We start from the raw sequence: 20746 nt of genomic DNA on the forward strand, positions 1-20746 counted from the left end.
TGCTTTACAGAAATAGACACCTTTTGATTAAAAGGTGTCAGCAATTAACCAACAAATGAAATCGTCAAAAGCGATATAATATATACAATTAAATCACAGACATAACTTAAGGATTCAAGCATGAATCCAATTTCATACACATACCAATTAACATTTTTTTTTTAATTCCAGCCATGCAAAGATTTCATACTTTATACAAATATAAAATTGGCAAACAAAACATTCAACAGTCACCGGCCAAACCATTTTAAAATTGGAGACAAAAATTAAAAACCATCTCTTTTGCATCTAGAATTGAAAAGTCACATGCAATTGTAGCATATATGAAAACTTTTCCCATAATTCAATGGACACGTGCACACTAATAGATCCATTTTTTTTCATGCAAAATTAATAAAGAAATGCCCAAGTACACACTTGACATAAATTTGATTTACTGTTGTGAACGGAATAAACAACCCGGAATTTAACGATTTTGCATCAATTTTGGCAGATTCTACATAGAATATAAAATGCACAACAAGCACCAAAATTCATCTTAAAATTGTTAGAGAATTATATCGATAATTGTGCATAATATATTCATAAAACATACCATTAATTTGTGTGAAATCGAAATATAATTTCGACTTATCGAGATAGAATTTGAGAAGACAAAATAAAAATTTATCGAATCTGAATACCTAAATACGGATTCTTCCCTTTCAACTCATGATCGAAAGCAAGTAATTCTTTGGATCAAACCTTGCAAGATAAACATATAAATAACGTTAATCATTTTCTGAAATCAAATCATAATAAAAGAAATCAGAAAATGAAGAAAGAAGATGCAAATGACAGATTTTTGGCCGAGACAAGTGTTTGACACTTTGTCCTTAAGATGAATTTGCCCCGCATCGGTGATAACGGTTCTCCGGCAATCATCTCCCAAGATACAATGACCACGTCAAGCCATAGAAGCACTCCAAATAACTTTGACCAGCAAACTCGAATGGAATTCCCTTTCTACCATGACCATGACTTTGATGCAAATATTTTATGCAAAATCAAAGTGTATATTGGAATGAAATGATATGATATCTATGACTTTTCTTGAATTTCTTGAATGAATAAAATTCAAACATATGGAGTCTATATATAGTAGTTGGAAAGGTATGTCAAAAGACACAATCATACCAAGAGACACATCTCTTGAAATTCATAATTATTGGAAATTAATCATACACATACCAAGAGTCATAATCCTCCATATGAAAAAGACACATATTTTTATCCATATATTTCTAGAATATTCAATAATATTCTTTACAATTTTTCAATAATTTCAAGTATTAAGCGGCTTTATATTTGACTTAATTTTTCATTCACCAAATAAAGATTTCACTTAAATAATAATTTAAAATTGGTCGCAACCAATTTTCAATACAAAATTCCAACAAATCTAACACTGATGATGAATATACCGCTCTGCAGAAGCAACATCAATTGCAATATTTCATTCTCAAAACATCTGAATATTTTCCGCTCTCTCTATCTTCTGGATGTATCCATTTTCCAAGCTCCCATTTTGCATAAGTTGGCATACAATGGGTTCGAAATTATTTCTCTTTAAATCGGTACTTGAGCACACAGTTAGGAGACTTACCGTAATCATGTTGCTTTGTATTTGGCTAAAAAGCTTTCAAAATCCCCTCTTAGTTGAAGATTAAGTGTACGTTTGATCCCCATTTTAATGAAATTTGTCCTTTTTTTTGTCCTTTTTGGCAACCGTTGGACCGCTTTGTCATTCACTATCAGTTTGGATCAATTTTAAAGACTAGTCTGCGTCTCGTGCGTTGCACGAATTTTGTATTTATTTTGATTTTATTAGCGTAAAATTTATAGATTGTATGAAAAGTATTTGGAAATAAGAAATGTTTGTTTGATTCTCATCTTTTGATCGTCTGTATATTTTATGTCACGATAATTTATTTTTATTCTTATAAATAAGTATAATGAATGTTGTGATTGTATATATGTCAACGATAATTTATTTTTAATTATTTATTGTATTTTTTTTGTTTAATGTAGGTGAAGATATTTTTTTTATTTGATATTGCAAATAAGTTGTAAATTGAATTTTGCAAAATGATTTTTTTTAGCAACTTCGATTCGAGAGGCTATACTTGTAGTTCAAAAATAACCCATGCAATTGTAAATTAAAAGAGAATATCCACATATACAAACATTTAAATAACAAGCTCAGGTTCACACGTAAAATAACTTGAAGTGGCACTTACTGGATTCCTAACTCCCTTGTTGGTGTAAGAATTAGAACCCTAACAGTAAGCCTATTCTTCGGACGATACAATAGTCACTCCAAGGCTGGTAGGGCAAAAGAATTTTAAAAAAAAATTTAAATAAATTTTATTTGAAAGAGAAAAGAATTAAAAAGAAATTTAAATAAATTGATAAAAAAAACCAATTATTTATAAAGTAAAATTTTCAATTTTAATTAAATAATATTTATATATTCTTCATTTAATTTTCATAACTTTATTTTATTTTTTTCTTCTAAATAATTTTAAACGAATTTTTTTACTTATATAAGCAATTTTTACATATTTTAGAAATATTTTTTGTTAATATATTTATTTTTAATTTTTTTTTTACTAAAAGTGATTTTTTTTTTTATATAAAAGTGGTCAGCACGGAGTAAGGCGGGAGGTGTGGAAAGTTGCGTATTATATAAATTTACATTGCCTCTCTTACACTATATATATAATATAATAATATAAGCAAATGAGTTGATTTGAAAAGGCATGGTCATAACGTATGAAAATGGAGAACGGAAAAGTACAAAAAAAAAAATTTTTGAATAATCCTCCGTGCACGGAGATCACACTATATATAATTTTTTTTAATTTTTTTCTCTTCAATTTTTTTAACCTACAAATAATTATTTCGTTAAAACTGAAAAATTAAGTTTTATTTGGAAGATAAAAGAATTAAAAAGAAAAAAATAATTGATTTTTTTTTTAAGAAAAAAACGCATTTGTTAACACATACATTTAATCTCCGTTTAATTATTTTCAATATTTATTTAGATTATTCGATGTCTCTATTATATAGTTCTCAAAATGAGTTTCGAGAGAATGTAAAACATTTATCAATTCGACTATCGTACAATCATCGATGAATTTTTAAAGTTAGCTTGTTATCGAAAATTTAGAAATAGTAATAAAATAATTGATTTTTTTAAGAAAAACGATTTATGCGTATTTTTTAACACATACGTTTAATGTCCGTTTAACCATTTTTGATATCTATTTAGATCATTCGATGTCTCTACGATATAGTTTTCAAAATGAGTTTCAAGAGAATGTAAAACATTTATCGATTCACTATCGTACAATCGTCAATAAATTTTTAAAATTAGCTTGTTATCGAAAATTTCGAAATATAGTTTGAAAATGCCTACTTTGAAGTCCCATAACATTTGCTATGATTGACCATTTCATGTACCGTTAACGACGTGTAATACTATGCCGCGAGTACTTCAAAACGATATTAAGAATGTAATATTTCGATTTCGTTTGATATTCCGTAATGAGTGTGAAAATGAACAAAAAAACATAAGTAAAAAAAAATTTCATTTCTCTCTCTGTGCACGGAGGTATTGGCTTTTATTTAAAAAAATAAGAAAAAAATAAGAGGACTCCATGTAGGGAGACTAAGATATATATGTGTGTGTGTGTATATATATAAGTTAATATTTAATCTAAAGTAATATTTAGATAAATTTAATTTAAAAAATTCAATATTACTATAAAATTAAATATTGTCTGAAACTATTAGATATATCCAATTATGATGATATAGCTTCTTCTTTTTTTCTATATCTATAATAATGTAAAAAAAAATTCATGCAGTCTATGCACAGATGAACGCGTCGTTTTTGCTCCTCACTTGGAAAAAAAATGAAATTTTAAATAATTGAAAAAAAAATTACGTCATACTGAATAATTTTTTTGAGCAAAATGATGTATTGAGAAAAATGTTGCGAAAAAATAATAAATAGTAATAAAAAAATTGATTTTTTAAAGAAAAACGACTTATACGCATTTTTAACACATACATTTAATGTCCGTTTAACTATTTTCGATATTTATTTAGATCATTCGATATTTCTACGATATAGTTTTCAAAATGAGTTTCGAGAGAATGTAAAACATTTATGATTCGTACAATCGTCGACGAATTTTTAAAGTTAGCTTGTTATCGAAAATTTCGAAATAGTAATAAAATAATTGATTTTTTTAAGAAAAATGACTTATGCGTATTTTTTAACACATACGTTTAATGTTCGTTTAACTATTTTTTATTTATTTTTAAATATTTGTGTTGTTTACATTATAATTTTTTTTTCAATTTAAAATTATTTTCTCTTAATAATTCCAAACAGAAACTTAGTTTTGATTTGTATTATAAATAATTTTTCTTTTCAACTTAAAATTCTTTTTTAACTTCTTTCTCTTTAATTTTTTTACTCACAAGTAAAGTTTTACCTCTTAAAAATATTTTCTATCTTAGATTATTAGTATTTTTATTTTTTAATAATTTCAGATAATATTTAATTTTATAGTAATAAAATATATAAAAAAATTTACTTTAAAATATTTTATTATATTGTAAGAAACTGTTGCAACACGTAATTTTCATACCTCCCACCACTTCATGCTCAATTTATATATTTTTTTTTCAATTTATAATTCATTTCTCTTAATAATTCCAAAGAGAAACTTAGATTTGAAAATTTTTTTCTGTGTAGTTTTACGTTATAAATAATAGTTTTTTCAATTTAGAATTCTTTTTAATTTTTTTCTTCAAATTTTTTATTATTAATCAGTATTTTTTAATAGTTTGAGATAAAATTTAATTTTCTAGTAATAATTCAATATATAAAATGATGAAAAAAATATATTCACTCCGTGCATGGAGAAAAAAAATTCTGTCATACCACATAATTTTTTTGAGCAAAATGATGCATTGGGAAAATTGTTACGAAAAAAGAATAAATAGTAATAAAATAATTGATTTTTTAAAGAAAAACGACGTATACACATTTTTAACACATACGTTTAATCTCCATTTAACTATTTTCGATATTTATTTAGATCATCTGGTATCTCTACGATATAGTTCTCAAAATGAGTTTCGAGAGAATGTAAAACGTTTATCTATTCGACTATCGTACAATCGTCGACGAATTTTTAAAGTTAGCTTGTTATCGAAAATTTCAAAATAGTAATCAAATAATTGATTTTTTTAAGAAAAACGACTTATGCGTATTTTTTAACACATACATTTAATGTCCGTTTAACTATTTTTGATATCTATTTAGATCATTCGATGTCTCTACGATATAGTTCTCAAAATGAGTTTCGAGAGAATGTAAAACATTTATCAATTCGACTATCGTACAATCGTCGATAAATTTTTAAAGTTAGCTTGTTATTGGAAATTTCGAAATATAGTTTGAAAATGCCTACTTTGACGTCCCATAACATTTGCTATGATTGACCATTTCACGCACCGTTAACGACGTGCAATACTATGCCGCGAGTACCTTAAAACGATATTAAGAATGTAATATTTCGACTTCATTTGATATTCCGTAATGAGCCTGAAAATAAACACAAAAACATAAGTAAAAAAAAAATTATTTCTCTCTCCGTGCACGGAGTCCTTTCTCTTTTTTTCTTTTTTTTTCCCTCCGTGCACGGAGAGATTTTTTTTTGCTATATAGTTTTACGTTATAATTTTTTTCAATTTAAAATTCTCTTTAATTCTTTTCTTTTCAAATTTTTTACTTACAAGTAATATGTTGTAAAAAAAATTTATGTCGCATATTATCTCTATCTTTTTTTTTTATATATAAAAGTAATTTTTTTCTTATATCCCTACTATATATATCTATATCGGAGTGGGGAAGGAATGAAAATTCCATGTTGCAGTGAATTTAGAAGTAGTGTATAATAAAATAAAATATATTTCAAGCAAACGGCGTCGTTTTTTGCCCCCAATTGAAAAAAAAAAACAAAACAAAAATGCTACAATAAAGATGGATCAAGACACTGTTGTTTTCTACAGTACCCTCACATTCCCCTTTTTATATAGTAGGGAAAAGTGTTGACTATACAAGGATGGCAGTAGCAATGTTCAACTTACAAAATTACCCTTCAATACGATGTATTACCATTTACCCCAAGTTTATAATTGAGAGGGCATTGTGGTAATTGGAAGATGAGGAATCGGGGTATTTTGGACCATATCATTTCCAACGACTTTTTTCCCATTCCAAATGCTCCAACATGTGGACAAGAAAATGTTATTTTTAAAGTTAGGGGTCTACTACTGTAAAATGTAAAATCTCATTAAAATTGGATTTTTAATGCGTTCCAAACTGGGGCTCAATGCCTTAATTGCAATGTCTATTTCACTTCAGAAAAGTGTTGACTGTACAAGGATGGCAGTAGTAATGTTCAACTTACAAAATTACCCTTCAATACGATGTATTATCATTTACCCCAAGTTTATAATTGAGAGGGCATTTTGGTAATTGGAAGATGAGGAATTGGGGTATTTTGGACCATATCATTTCCAACGACCTTTTTCCCATTCCAAATGCTCCAACATGTGGACAAGAAAATGTTATTTTAAAGTTAGGAGTCTACTATTGTAAAATGTAAAATCTCATTAAAATTGGATTTTAATGCGTTCCAAACTGGGGCTTAATGCCTTAATTGCAATGTCTATTTCACTTCAGAAAAGCGTTGATTGTACAAGGATGGCAGTAGTAATGTTCAACTTACAAAATTCCCCTTCAATACGATGTATTACCATTTACCCTAAGTTTATAATTGAGAGGGCATTGTGGTAATTGGAAGATGAGGAATCGGGGTATTTTGGACCATATCATTTCCAACGACTTTTTTCCCATTCCAAATGCTCCAACATGTGGACAAGAAAATGTTATTTTTAAAGTTAGGAGTCTACTATTGTAAAATGTAAAATCTCATTAAAATTGGATTTCAATGTGTTCCAAACGAAGGCTCAATGTCTTAATTGCAATGTCTATTTCACTTCAGTAATGTTATTTGCAGTCGTTCACTGTCGTAGTCGTCCTATGTGACATACATATAACGATTAGTGATTTAATACAATATTGTGATAGTTTTTTTTATTACCTTATGCAACAAATCACTAACCGTTACATGGATGCACATAAGACGATTGTGGTAGTGAGCGACTGCAAATATTATTATTCATTTCCCTTCGTCTAAGAATTCCTACATACACACAACTGAAACCGCCTGAACCAATCAGATTCTCTGAGGTGAATCCACTGGTTGCATTGATCAGCTCCTTCTAAGTTAGCTTAGGATAGATGCCGCCTAATGAAGAAACGGGGATCAATTTGCAAATGAGACAATATGACAGGGGACCAAACTTGCAATCTTATAGTAAAATTGCATTATTTTACAATACGAGTAGTTGCATACCAAGATAGTGCACCCAATTGAGAAAAAATTGGAAACTCTTAAAGACGTAAATGAATTAAATACACAAGGATTTTCCAAATGGGTTCCTGTGGATTAGTTCAACAAGATTGATTAGCTCATGAATTTAAGATATGTCATGTTTATAGCAATAAAACAAGAAGAATTTTTTTTTTCAAAATAAGTTACGTCATATTCGGTAATTATCATTGTCACAAGTCCTCATAATTCATTATTGATGGACTCTCGATAGAGAAAGCAACTTTCTCATGCAAATTCGGTCACTTTTCTTTCAAAACTAAAATATTAATTTTACTAGAACAAAATTCAACAAGATTAACACGCAGAGGCATTGACAAAATTTGTGAAATTGTTATGTTTAGTTATATTCAGCTTACCAGTGAAAACACTGAATGGTATAATGTACATGAATATGAACCAGATGTAAAAACCTGTATTTTGAATCATTTGTACACATTTCTTCTTCCCATGGCTATATTACACTAAAGTGAAATGGAAAAGTGGAACAATAAGCCCTTTGTTTTTATCAATTTCAGCAAAAAGAGAGTGCCATATACAATTACAGGTTGTTGAACACAGTTCCAAAATGTATGCTCAGATGTTGTCAAGTTATTTGCAGTTATTACGATTCAGTTTCTGCTGGTTTTTGACTCGATGGGCACTTCCTCCAGATAAGAGGATTTATCATGAGCAGATGCTCTCAAAGGGCCAGGATTTGTAAATTGCACCAAGATCATGGTCATGTTGTCGCAACCCTCGCCTACAGCAGTAGATGGTGCCAGACACCGATCGAGTGCTTTTTCACAGACCTTGGAAAGCTTAGTTTCCTGCATGCGCAAGTTTAGAATGTCAAACGTTATAATCAACTAAGAAGGTTAGCAAAAGCAGGTTTCCCAAATTAAGGGCGTTTTTTGCGGAGCTTTTAAAAAGTCAAAAGCTACTTCTAAGACTTAAAAGATACTTTTGCACATTTTTGGATAATTTTGTTGAAGGGCTAGGTGGCGTTAGAAAAGATTCTAAAGGAAGTTGGTCTAGGTTGGCTTCCTCAAGTAGCTCTTTTACAGAAAGAAGGAGCAAAAGCACTCCAAACGGGCCCTAAGAGTCTCATGTGACTCTAATTTAACAGGTTTGGGAATCTTAAACCTCCTATTCTAGAAGGAAGAGTTAACTAAAATCAAGCTTCTCCGAAGCCAGAGAATGATTAAGCCTCCGATTGGCCCCCATTTTTTGAAATGTAAATGGGTGGAATAGTTTTTTTTTTTTTTTTTTTTTTTTTAATCTGTCCATACCAATCTGAATTTGGTAAAAATATGAAATAACCGAGCATTTCTTCACATTTAAATTTCAAAATACACAACAAAAGTGATGACTATAGACTTACAGATTTCAGCTGCTCGTGAATAAAATCTACTAGCTGCTGGCTTGACATGCAATCCCTAGAAACCATTTGGAAAAAGGCAACTTGATTTGTCAGATATATGAAGTATTGTATCTCTATAAAGTATTTTACCTAGAAACCCATTATCACAAATATTACGTTAAAGGAAACTTACTAGAAAATAATTAATGAAAAGCCTCATAAAGATTCAGGAATCTACCAGTTTGCACATAAGTCAGGGATAACAATATAGCCACCCACAAGTTACATAGATGGTAATACATACTACAATGGTCAAACGCAAGTACCAAAAATGGAAGGCAAAACAAAAACTTCAAATATCAAAATCTCCAACTTCCTGCACAATGTAGTTAGAATGCACAAATGTGAAAGCGAACTAATAAGAAAGAAAAATACAGAAGCAATCTCACTTGAAAAATCCCTTTCTCATGCATAATCTTGACGGAAAAATCATAAAAATCTATGAGAGATGACAAGGGGTACAATGGATCAGCAATAAAGTCTATACCTATCCGTCTATGGGCACTAATGCATTAAAGGGTGCACCAAATGTTCAGAGTTACAGTGCGAAGGGAACAGAAGATTGTAAGTGTCATGAATCAGCTATTCTACAAAGGGGTGAAAGATAGACTTCAATGCATATTTCTCTTTTCTGGTCCAAGCTTAACCAACAGGATTCATCTAGGGAGTTCTACTGATTGGGGGGGGGGGGGGGGGGTGGATTGAAGTAGACTCAGCCTCAGATTTCAATTATAGATAAATATTTTTGGTGAGAGATCTGAGCATTGAAACTGTAGACTGTAGAGAGGAGACTACAAGAAAAATTCCACGTTTGCAAGAATTTAAATTTATTCTTTATTCCAATCACTATAGGCCCCATAACCAATCCACAGAAAAATCAAACCACATTGGCTACATTCAACTAGTCATTTAATCAGCCTATGTGATACACCTACCATTATTTTGTCATATGGCAAGAAAACCCATAGTATAAGCTTTCATTCAACGTGGTTTAACATGTTATGAGTAAATAGATTCTCAAATATGTTTGATTTAAATGCTACCCATAATTTACCCAAGATATAGCATATTCTACAGCATATAAAATTATGAACTGAAATTAAATTGCTCTAGATATCTTATAATCCAAACACAAGCGAGAAATCTACCACTAATAAACAAGCATATGGAGCCTAGGAAAACAGGTAATAATTTCATCCCAACTTGAGTTGAGAGTGAAAGTTTAAAATCAAATTTTAGCTTTACTATAAGCAATTATTTTACAATCTAATCTTATTGAACCCAAAACAAGAGTTTGTGTGCACACCAGATGCCATCACAGGCAAGGACAATGAACTCGTCATCATCGCAAAGTTCTACCTGTCAGAGAATCGACAAAAGCCAATAATATTATTAAAAGCAAGATGTGACAATAGTCTGTCTTCCCATTCTAATTTTATAACAGCAGAAGAGAAGATATCAACATTCCTCTGCTCAAATCATCTTGTGACCAATTATTCTCATTTGATTAATCTATTATCATTTTAATTTTCCCAAAATTAGAAGGATAGTAAGAAACAATTTTACAGAGAAAACAAAAAGATGTCATGGTTTGTTTCATTTTTAGCCATATATATTATCCTGATAATAATCTTATATTTCAGAGATTAGTAGGTACATTAATTTATAAAAAATGTGAAAAACTTTACCAAAATAATATATCGTATAAATAAACACATCCTGATTGAAATGTCCATTTCTCCACTCAGCTGTTTCTCAGCTATGTTAGAACCGGTGGCAAAGCAGTTAGTTATAAAGCAAAAAGCAGAGTCTAAATGTTCTTTTTACTTAAAAATGCAGAGATAAGCTCATAGAAAATGCTAATCCAGTCACATAAGAAATACAAAGAAGATAGATACATACAATATTTACATCAGGATTGGCAGTTACAATTTGCTTTTCAGCAGGTAAAAACTTGTTCTGCTTGAATTCAATGTCACCTGCAGCAAATCAAAATACTGATCATCATAAACTACATTTTCTTCTGCCAGATTGAGCCACTGCTCAAGTTAAGCACTAAATGTGTCCATTTTGATTCAGAGAATAGATCCACTATGAATCAAGTTATAATGGATCAATTAAGCATTCGTAGCAGGAGAAGACCAACACTTTTTGCACAAAATTCAAAATACTTATCAAAAACCGGAAAATAAAGACCTAATAATTAATACACACACACACACACAGCCAAGCTGATATAGTACCAATAGCTCTTGCAAGATTGAGACTGCCATTAACACGTCCTGCATGGATAAAACCACCAGCTTCTAAAATTCTCTCTTTCTCGACCTCAAGATCAGGCTTGTGGTCTCTTGAAAGGTTGTATGCCTGCGTGACAGCCATACACAATTATTAACAAATAGTTGGTCTCAGTACAATAATAAACATGAAAAAAAAGATAAACACATGAAAATATATGTTGTATATTTAGTATTCTCAAATACCATGGGACAAGAAACAGAAGTCTGGCTACATTAAAACATCCATTTAGGTGCTCCTTCCCCTGAACCATTTACACAAAAAACAATAAAAGAATTTTGTTATACTGCATAGTACCTGACCACTCCTAGAAATTACACACCGAGAATCACCAGCATTTGCTACAACAAGTTGATTGCCCCTTAGGACTGCAACGCAAGCTGTGCACCCAGAAGTAGGTCCAGAAAAATCAGAATGTGGGCCCTGTCAACAACACCCATAACTTTGGAGGATACAAAATTTCGAGCAGCAACAATTATTTATCAACAACCTACTCATCGTGTAGCGAAGGATGGTGAGGATTTAAAATACGATATCATAAATTATGTGCCGTAATTTTTTGAATAATTCGACTAGCGACACTGAAGTCCCTATTTGCCAATTCGAAGAATCGTGGTGAAAACATGCAATGTAAACATAGTCACCAAATTACAGCATAAGTATCCCACTGATGCAAGTAATCACCTCCTCAAATGCCCAATCATCAACTTGGTAATTTCTGTCTCCACTTCTTGGAGACCATATCAAACCCTCGAGCATGCCAGTGAACTTGTTTATTTTGTCTCCCAGAATGGCCAACTCCCTCCACCCTCTCTGTCCACGCATCATCTCATCCATTCTACATTACAAAAAATGTTAAACCTCAAAACAAATATTACTATAAAATATATATTCAATTTAAGCAACAATCTGTGTATAGAATGAAAATAGTGTCAAAATAAAGTAATATAATTCGTATTAAGGATTCGTATCAAGATCTCGGTAAAAATTTGAATAGACAACCTCTATAGCAGCCAAGGCCACTAGTCAGGCGTTGTGAAACCAAAATCCAATAACATAAAATATAAGCATATGAAAGAATATCATTCACAGTGAAGTGGCGATATCAGTCAGCATATTCCATTTAGAAAGCGATTTCCTGCCTGACTCTGCTGAGAAGTTTTAACTTACAGTACCCTTCTTTTTTAGAGGGAAGAATGCAAAAGACACAAGCATAAAGATGTATGTCTGAAGTGTATCTATAGGTGAAAAGAAAAAGAGATCGTCGTGTACATGAGAGAAGCAAGTAGGTCAACCTCTTTAAAATATTGAACATGACTTCTGGCAATGTAATGAAGTTGGACTCTCATCTCAATCTGGATGAAACATCCTCTCAACGGAGGTTTTGAATTTTTAGATTAATTTTATATAAAGTGAGGAGAAAAAGGGCTCGTCGTCGACATGAGAGAAACAAACCTCTTTAAAATATAGAACATGAATTTTGGCAATGCAATGCAATGCAATTGGACTCCCAGGTAATTCGACTGAAACATCTTCTCAACGGCAGTAGATCTTTTTAATTTTTAGATTAATAATATATCATCTCCATACTAAGTCACAATGATAATATCCTGATATAGCATTTCTAATTTTTCACAGATGGAAAAAATGAAAAGGTAATTGAAGAACATTGTACTACAACTGTGGTGTGGGAGTGTGAACAATGGCACCGCTTTATCTTAATCATTAGGATTACCAGCTTCATCATAAGCTCGGGCATGAAAACTATTCAAATATATACATAGATAGACTTCCAAGGGAGTTCTACACAACTTAGGTAAATAAACGCTTACTTGTCAATTGCGTATCTTTCAAACTTTTGTGAACGTGTTGCTCATATTTTTTAACTAGTCTTTCAGATAGAAATTTCAATCTCATTGTATGCGGAAACTTGTTTATTGTTATTTTAGCTGTTTCTGGATACCATCATGTCAGCTTCTATTCGGCATTTTGAAGATACTTCCAAGGTTGTCACCTGGATTGCAACCATTGGATGGCATTTCTACTAAATATTTAGTGACCAAATGATCTACAAGAATCCAACTAATGTCAAAACATGAAGATGGTGACCCTAACTATTTGTACAAGCTACTTCACCAGTTCTTCATGTAATAAGAAGACAGACAAGATGTAGAACCCCGGAATTTTACGAGTTTTGCACATACAATTTATTTGCTCATGGATCAAATTGCCATGTCTAATCTAGTCGCTATACAAATCAATTTGTCATGCCCAATTGTTAATTAAATATATTAGGAGATCCTGAATAGTTGAGGGGCCGAAGTGAAAATAAATATTAGATTTTATACTTTTATTTATTTAGGCCAAATAGTTAATTATTGAATGAGTTAGAAATACCCCATCAATATTAGGATCATTTCAAAAGTCGTCTAAATGGTGAATTATGGATTCAAGAAAAAGTCAATTTGATTAATCCAAATTTGAGTTAGAGCCAGTTTAAAAAAACTAGTAAGTGAATAATATTAGTTTTAAATTTAGACCAAATTACCATATCAATACTGAGCTCGTTTGATAGCTAGTAATTAATTGCGTATATTAGGTTTGAGGAAAAATTAATTTGCTTAAGATCAAACCAAGTTAGAGACGATCAAAGATTATAATTAAAGGATTTTTAGAGCATTACTTTCATTTAGTTAATCAGGTCACATGGTCAATTAAAAAGAATTCAGAATGAATTACCTTTTGTTAATTAGAACAACAAACAAAATCTTTATCCCATTTTATTTATATTATAATCAATTTATCACTGAACCCATTCAAAGTCAGTCAGTAATTCATATTAGATTCATAATAGAAACTCCATTTTTACTAGGTCACATGTATATATATCACATGAAAGTCTAGAAAGTTACATAATGGGTTTGATCGAGTTTGGACAAACTCTATTAGCTTAGAATATACCCAAATCCTATATGAAGTGGTTAAATCCTGCTTAACTCTTCAATCATTTTACATGGAGGCAAGAGATTTGCAGTGTTACGTCACTTTATTTTTTCCTCCAGTAAACATACTTAGTAATTCATCCGTCCCGATCTCTCTCTCTCTCTCTTTCTCTGCTTCTCTATAGCACGCACAAATATACAAATAGAATATTGATTTTGCAAAGAAATGGGGGCCTCGTTTATAGTCTTTGGATTTGCAATAAAGAATCTTGTTTCCTACAATTTTGTTCTCCAAATTCAATTTTAAAAAGTGAGGTGCTCAGTCTATTATTGGCTTGTCTACATCTTTTTAAATATATAGTTATATATGAATTGAATTACTTTAGTTCGAAGGTCTTTCGGGAAAAATCATGATACAGTTTAAGGTTCACCTCTGGATAGCAATTTAGCCTTCCTGCTATTTAGCCCCCTTTGGCTCCATTTTATTCAAAATACATATTTCTCTCTAGTCTTTTTAGTACACATTTTCCAATAAAATAATACTACATGTAATTTCAAAAATTTTCCTTCTTTTTTAATCATGCATTCTGTAGAAAATCATTATTTCAAAATATATTTTTCCCAAAATTCGATTTTAATGAAGCCCAAACAAGGGTTTAGTAGCGCTTGCTTAAATTATCATTTTAACGATGTGACAATCTCAGTTTATATTGGTAAGAGAGAGTTTATGTACAATTTCATGTTTGGTTTGAATGTGGAATAGCAAATATCTTATTTTGTTTATATTTGTTATACCCGTCCCTTCTATTTACAATTACAAGTGAAAGTTAGCATATTGTACAACAACGGATAGATATGCCATAGGACCAATGAATCCGCATCAGGTAGTACTTTTAACTTGAAATAATAGAATTTCTTAAGAATATTTTAATTTTTCAAACAGATTTGTTTATTTGTTGATAATAAATTCATTTTGGAGTAATATTATAATTTTAATTAGTCAGAATTTAATTGCGTGTCAGAACTAATTTTAGTAATATTTTGATGAACAATATCATCACAAAACATTTCAAATGATTTAATAAATTAACTTAATTTTTTATAAAGTTCTAAAGTTTTATTGAATATGCATATCATATTGAAATCTATTTTTTTTAATTAAAAAGTTAAGAAATTCATGTTTGGTAACGAGTCAAGTTACTAGAATTCGCGGCATTACACAAGAATTAATTGTAATATTCTAACACAATTGCCTAAATCAAAATAGGTTTGCTTCTCTTAAAGTAAGTTGCAAGTATCTCATGACAAAGCTGTTGAAAATAGTTATGCCATTCAAAGAAGACCTATTATATAGAATTCATCATTTAAAAGAAAACATGCATATACTGAACACAAACAGAAACTCTTAAATACTACCAGAGACTAGAAAATGACCTGAGAAAAGCTTTCTGAACAGAAGTACCTATGTCACCAGTCAAATATGCTTCATGCTTGAGAACTTGCTGATGAAGATATTTAGCACAAAATTTAGCAACCACCTTACCTGTGAAATTCAATGCATTGATAAGAGAACAATAACGCACTGACCAGACAACAAAGAAATTGGGTAGCAAAACTTGATTTAGAGCAAAACATTATTTCTATTCAAACTAATTATAATCTTTAATGGATCTGTATTGCGACTTGTGAGTACAAGATCTCAAGACATAGATTATGGTATACAAATGCCTACAGTCAACACTTCATCTTTCTTTTGCCTATTCATAGCTTTTGAATCATAGGTATATGTTAAGGAATGCCAATTTGTATTCAAAATATTCATGCCATGGTAAATGGCATGCACCCTAATTTAGTATGCAATATAATAACAGTAGAAGTAGAAAAACTTACCCCCATGACCATCATAAACACCAAAGAATGAGGTGGAAGCATCCAAATCAGTAAGCGCTGCATGCTTGAGAAAAACAATAAGACCATAGGTTATTCAAGGTAGTGAATAATGCATCTCATTATTACAAAATTTGCATTATAATATTATACAACTGTCTTCCCTTATTTTCTTTCTTGCACTACTACACTTGCAAGCTCCCTCTCTCGAGCAGCCTAGGTGCCCATGCACTCTATTAGGAAAATGTCTATATTGATTAAATTATCAAATTGAAATTACAAATAGCCTACATTGATCTCGAGCAACCTCTCGCAACATCGTTCAAATTACCAAATTGAAATTATTTATTAATAAAATGGCATGGAAAACTTGAAGAAAGCACCACATGTTGAACACTGGAAATACAAGTTCAGAACCCCAATTGAACAAGGGCTCTCTTCTAGCTTTACTTCATGACTGGGGGAAAGGTTAGACTAATCTCACAGATGAATATCCAAATCACCACTAAGCCCTCGACTCACGCATGACAAGCCAAAAGATATGCAACTCAACCAGAAACCCCTATGGTAAGGCAGAGACAGACACCTATGTAGATTCTTTTGTTTGACCATTCCCATCTTGCTTATGAAAACAATTGCTAGAACTCTCATGGATTTTAGGAAGAACGTGTCACGCAACAGACATTTAAGTATGAAGAGAATGTAATCTCAGATGAAGCAGAACGTGTATGACACCTAACTGTTCTAAGGGGAAGGAATCCCCACATTGATGTCCTAACCCTTGTTTAAGATCATTTGCGCATATATTACACCAGCCTAACTTATCAACACACTAAATCAACTAAATCTGATGGCATGTGCCGAGCGTCAAAAATATAATGAAAGCCAAATCACCAATCCACCAGCTTTCGCATTAAACCATTTCCGGTGTTATTCGTTCTCATCCAAAAACTTGCTAAATACTAACTAGCAATGAAACAATAAGCAAGCAGCATACTGCATTCAACAAGTTCACGGCAAAAAATGCATCAAATATCGTAATGAACAAAATTTGAGTGATTACTTACAGCATCTTCCATTGTAGCACGCCATCCTTGCATGGATGATAAGCCATATCTAAGCCTACTGTTCACACCATCTTCAGAAAATTTCTCTGTTTTAGGAGCACTGAGGTATATACCCATCTATAACTGAAATCAAGAAACAGACACAATCACAAAGTCATTCAAAGGAATAGATCTTTAAAGACGAGAAATCTGGAAACAGAATTTTTACTCATTCAACTACTATAAGTTCAGAATCCTAAAGCCAAGCTATCCATTTCAATGCTCGAAAAGAAGCCCGAAAATAACAACATCTGATTATTTGAAAGTTCCTTTTTCAAGACGTAGTACAAATACAATCAGCAATTAAACAGAATGAATGGCAAAAATATACAAACCGATAATTACGAGACATGATCAAGATCAAGATCGAGAAAATATATTTAAAAAACCCGTGTAAAAAATAATACGAATGGATACAAGAATAAAGGCAAAAGATGCAAAGAGATCAATGGAGGATTTTATAGCATACACTGCTTACATGCCCAGTCAAAAATCGCTCGATTTTCTGGATCTTGATATAGAAAGAGGCTAAATGGATTAAAAAAATAGAAATATCAGGGAAAAGCCAAAACAGGGCTTCAGATTTTTGACAGAGAAATATAACGGGACTGAAGATAAAGATGAGAAGAGAGAGTTGCAGTGTGAGAAACGAGAGAGACCTTTTATGACTGGAAAAGGGCCGGAGACTTTGAGGGTATTAATTAATGATCAGATGAATTCTGTGAATATATTCAGGTGAATGGTGATTGTGCAAAATTCCCATAAAAGATGGGTTAATAATTAATATGTAATTAGCACAAAACATTTCTAACATTCGATATTTTTATAGAAAATGTTCATACCTTTCGTTTTTTGACGGATTACACCCTCACTTTTACTTTTTTTTTTTGCGCAAAACGTCATTCTGTCAACTTCCCGTTAAAATGTTCCGTTAAATCAAAAGGCAATTAGTACAACAGATCCCTACCTTTCAATATTATTATGCAAAATATCATCACCTTTCATTTTTTGGGCATAATTAGCACAAAAGGTCCCTACCTTTCAATGTTATTGTGCAAAACGTCCATACCTTTAATTTTTTAGCATTTTCACATCTACTTTTCACATTTTATTGCGAAAAATGTCATTCTCATCCATTTTTTCAATAAAATGACGATTTTACCCTCCTATTCAAATAAAACAAAAAGAAAACGTTCATACCTTTCGTTTTTGACGAATTACACCCTCACTTTTACCTTTTTTTTTGCGCAAAACGTCATTCTGTCAACTTCCCGTTAAAATGTTCAGTTAAATCAAAAGGCAATTAGTACAAAAGATCCCTACCTTTCAATATTATTATGCAAAATATCATCACCTTTCATTTTTTGGCATAATTAGCACAAAAGGTCCCTACCTTTCAATGTTATTGTGCAAAACGTCCCTACCTTTAATTTTTTAGCATTTTCACCTCTACTTTTCACATTTTATTGCGAAAAATGTCATTCTCATCCATTTTTTCAATAAAATGACGATTTTACCCTCCTATAAATGCTTCGCATTTTCCATCTTCCATCTTCATCTTCATTTTTTTTCGAAACTAATTTGCTGTCATTGCTTGGCATTCTGACAATCAATCCGATCCGAAAATGGACTGTTTAGTCCGCCCATTTTACTATTTGCCTTGATGTCACCTTTGGTGTGGGAGGTATAGGAAATATTTTCTGGCCAGCAGCGAAGTTTTTACCATCGAAGTTCTTCCCATCGTCTCTTTATCCTTTACAAGGAGTCGATGATAGAAGACAATTTTTGGGATGCTTGCAGGCCACTTTGCTTGCTGAGAGTGCTTCTCAACTTGCTTGCTAAGAGTGCTTCTCAGTCTCTTTGCTCGCCATTGCAGCGATGCATTTAGGAAGGTGGTGAGGTCAGTCCACCCTCTTACTCGGCGATCCCACCATTGCAGCGATGCATTTAGGAAGGCGGTGTGAGACTTACTCAGCGATCAACCGGGAGATTAGCTTACTTTTAATTGTATTTTGTAGAGTATCCATTATTTGTATTTTTACATTTGTGTACGGAACGTTTGATAATAAAGGATTTCATTTGAACGTATTTCGCTCTGACCTTGTTATCCTTTAATCGTTCAATATATTTGATTATGATTTTATCTGTTCACATTCCCATAAAGAAGGAACATATTTTTTCAAATATTTGCCGTTAATGAATCTCACGTGCTTGGTGTCATCTAAATCTTCCAAGTGATACGCTCCATTGGGCAACACACTGTTTATTTTGTATGGTCCTTCTCAATTAGGCGACCACTTCCCGTACTTTGGATCTTTGCTATCCAAAGGGAGTATCATCTTCCAAACTAGTTCACCCAGGTTGAACGACTTGGCTATGACTTTTTTATTATAAAACTTAGCCATTCTTTGTTTTTGAACTTGCAATCTATCTAAGACGTCCAACTTTAATTCGTCTAACCCTAATAAATTTTGAACTAGTGATTCGGCATACTCATCATCAGTCAACTTATGTTGCAAGCACACTCTAATCGATTGCACGTTGATTTTCATAGGCAAAACGGCCTCCTGTCCATAAACAAGTTGGAAAGGAGTAACTTTGGTACTTGACTGAGGTGATGTTCTATAAGCCCATAAGGCCTTGTTCAGATATTCGTGCCAATTTCTGGCATTTTCATCTATCATCTTTCTGATGATATTTTTAGAATCTTATTAGAAGATTCCGCTTGTCCGTTGGATTGAGCGTAGTATAGTGTGGAGTTTACTAATTTAACCCCAAACTCGCTCAAAAATTTGTTCACTTGATCCCCATTCAAAGATTTTCCGTGATCTACCATTAACGTTTGTGGAATTCCAAACATATAAATAATGTGATCACGGATAAACTCTATAACATTATTCTGGGTGATCTCTTTCAAAGGTACCGCCTCTACCCATTTGGTGAAATAGTCGGTTGCAACTATAATAAAAGTATGTTGCTTGGACGATGGGGGATAAATCTTCCCTGTCAGGTCTATCGTCCAACCCTTGAAAGGCCAAGGTTTAATAATAGGTGTCATCTCTCGTGCTGGCGCCCTTTGTATTGGACCATATTTTTGGCATGCTAAACAACTCTTTGCATACTGAACGCATAATTCTCCCATCTTTGGCCAAAAATATCCACTCCTAATAATTAACCATCTCATCCTTTGGCCAGCTTGATGAGCTCCACATATCCTTTCGTGCACCTCAGCCATGATCGTCTTGGCTTCTTGCAAACTTACACACTTTTGTAATACACCATCAGAGCGTTTCTTAAACAACTCTTCATCTATTAGTGTATAGTTCAGTAAACACAGCTTTATTTTCCTACTAATCCCTCCATTAGATTCTTTAAGGAACCCTTTAATCTCTGTTCTCCAATCCATTGCATCTCCATCTTGTATGCAGTGAAGTTCAATCTTTCTTGTCTTTCTTTGAGTCACGGGCAATATGATTCCATACTCACAAGTAGACTTCCAATTCAAAATCTTTGAGTACCCTGAGGCCATTT

General features: G+C 31.9%; 1 protein-coding gene across 3 annotated transcripts; it reads right to left on the reverse strand.

Moving 5' to 3' along the window:
* Positions 1 to 7935: 7935 nt before the first annotated feature.
* On the reverse strand, positions 7936 to 17917 carry LOC111404148 (probable protein phosphatase 2C 60). 3 transcript variants are annotated; one of them, XM_023032904.1, is made up of 11 exons: positions 17694 to 17917; positions 17177 to 17299; positions 16113 to 16176; positions 15657 to 15765; positions 11965 to 12118; positions 11578 to 11703; positions 11226 to 11349; positions 10885 to 10961; positions 10289 to 10341; positions 8944 to 8998; positions 7936 to 8389 (listed from the first exon to the last, which is right to left on the reverse strand). In XM_023032904.1, exons 2-11 carry the CDS (start codon positions 17291 to 17293, stop codon positions 8192 to 8194), a joined length of 1077 nt encoding a protein of 358 aa, XP_022888672.1. In that variant the 5' UTR covers positions 17294 to 17299; positions 17694 to 17917; the 3' UTR covers positions 7936 to 8191. The 3 variants fall into 3 exon arrangements, with proteins under 3 accessions (XP_022888672.1, XP_022888673.1, XP_022888674.1); XM_023032905.1 differs by having other exon boundaries at positions 17685 to 17917; XM_023032906.1 differs by having other exon boundaries at positions 17875 to 17893.
* Between the last annotated feature and the right edge of the window lie 2829 nt (positions 17918 to 20746).

Source organism: Olea europaea, chromosome 11, assembly GCF_002742605.1.
Source record: "Olea europaea var. sylvestris chromosome 11, O_europaea_v1, whole genome shotgun sequence".
Classification (NCBI taxonomy): Eukaryota; Viridiplantae; Streptophyta; class Magnoliopsida; order Lamiales; family Oleaceae; genus Olea; species Olea europaea.

Excerpts from the sequence above, each read along its gene's own strand:
- LOC111404148 (XM_023032904.1), bottom strand. The coding sequence starts at position 17,293 with ATGGGTATATACCTCAGTGCTCCTAAAACAGAGAAATTTTCTGAAGAT. Across the intron at positions 16,177-17,176 it reads GTGCTACAATGGAAGATGCT|CATGCAGCGCTTACTGATTT; the intron begins GTAAGTAATCAC and ends GTTTTTCTCAAG. Across the intron at positions 10,962-11,225 it reads CAATCTTGCAAGAGCTATTG|GTGACATTGAATTCAAGCAG; the intron begins GTACTATATCAG and ends GATTTGCTGCAG.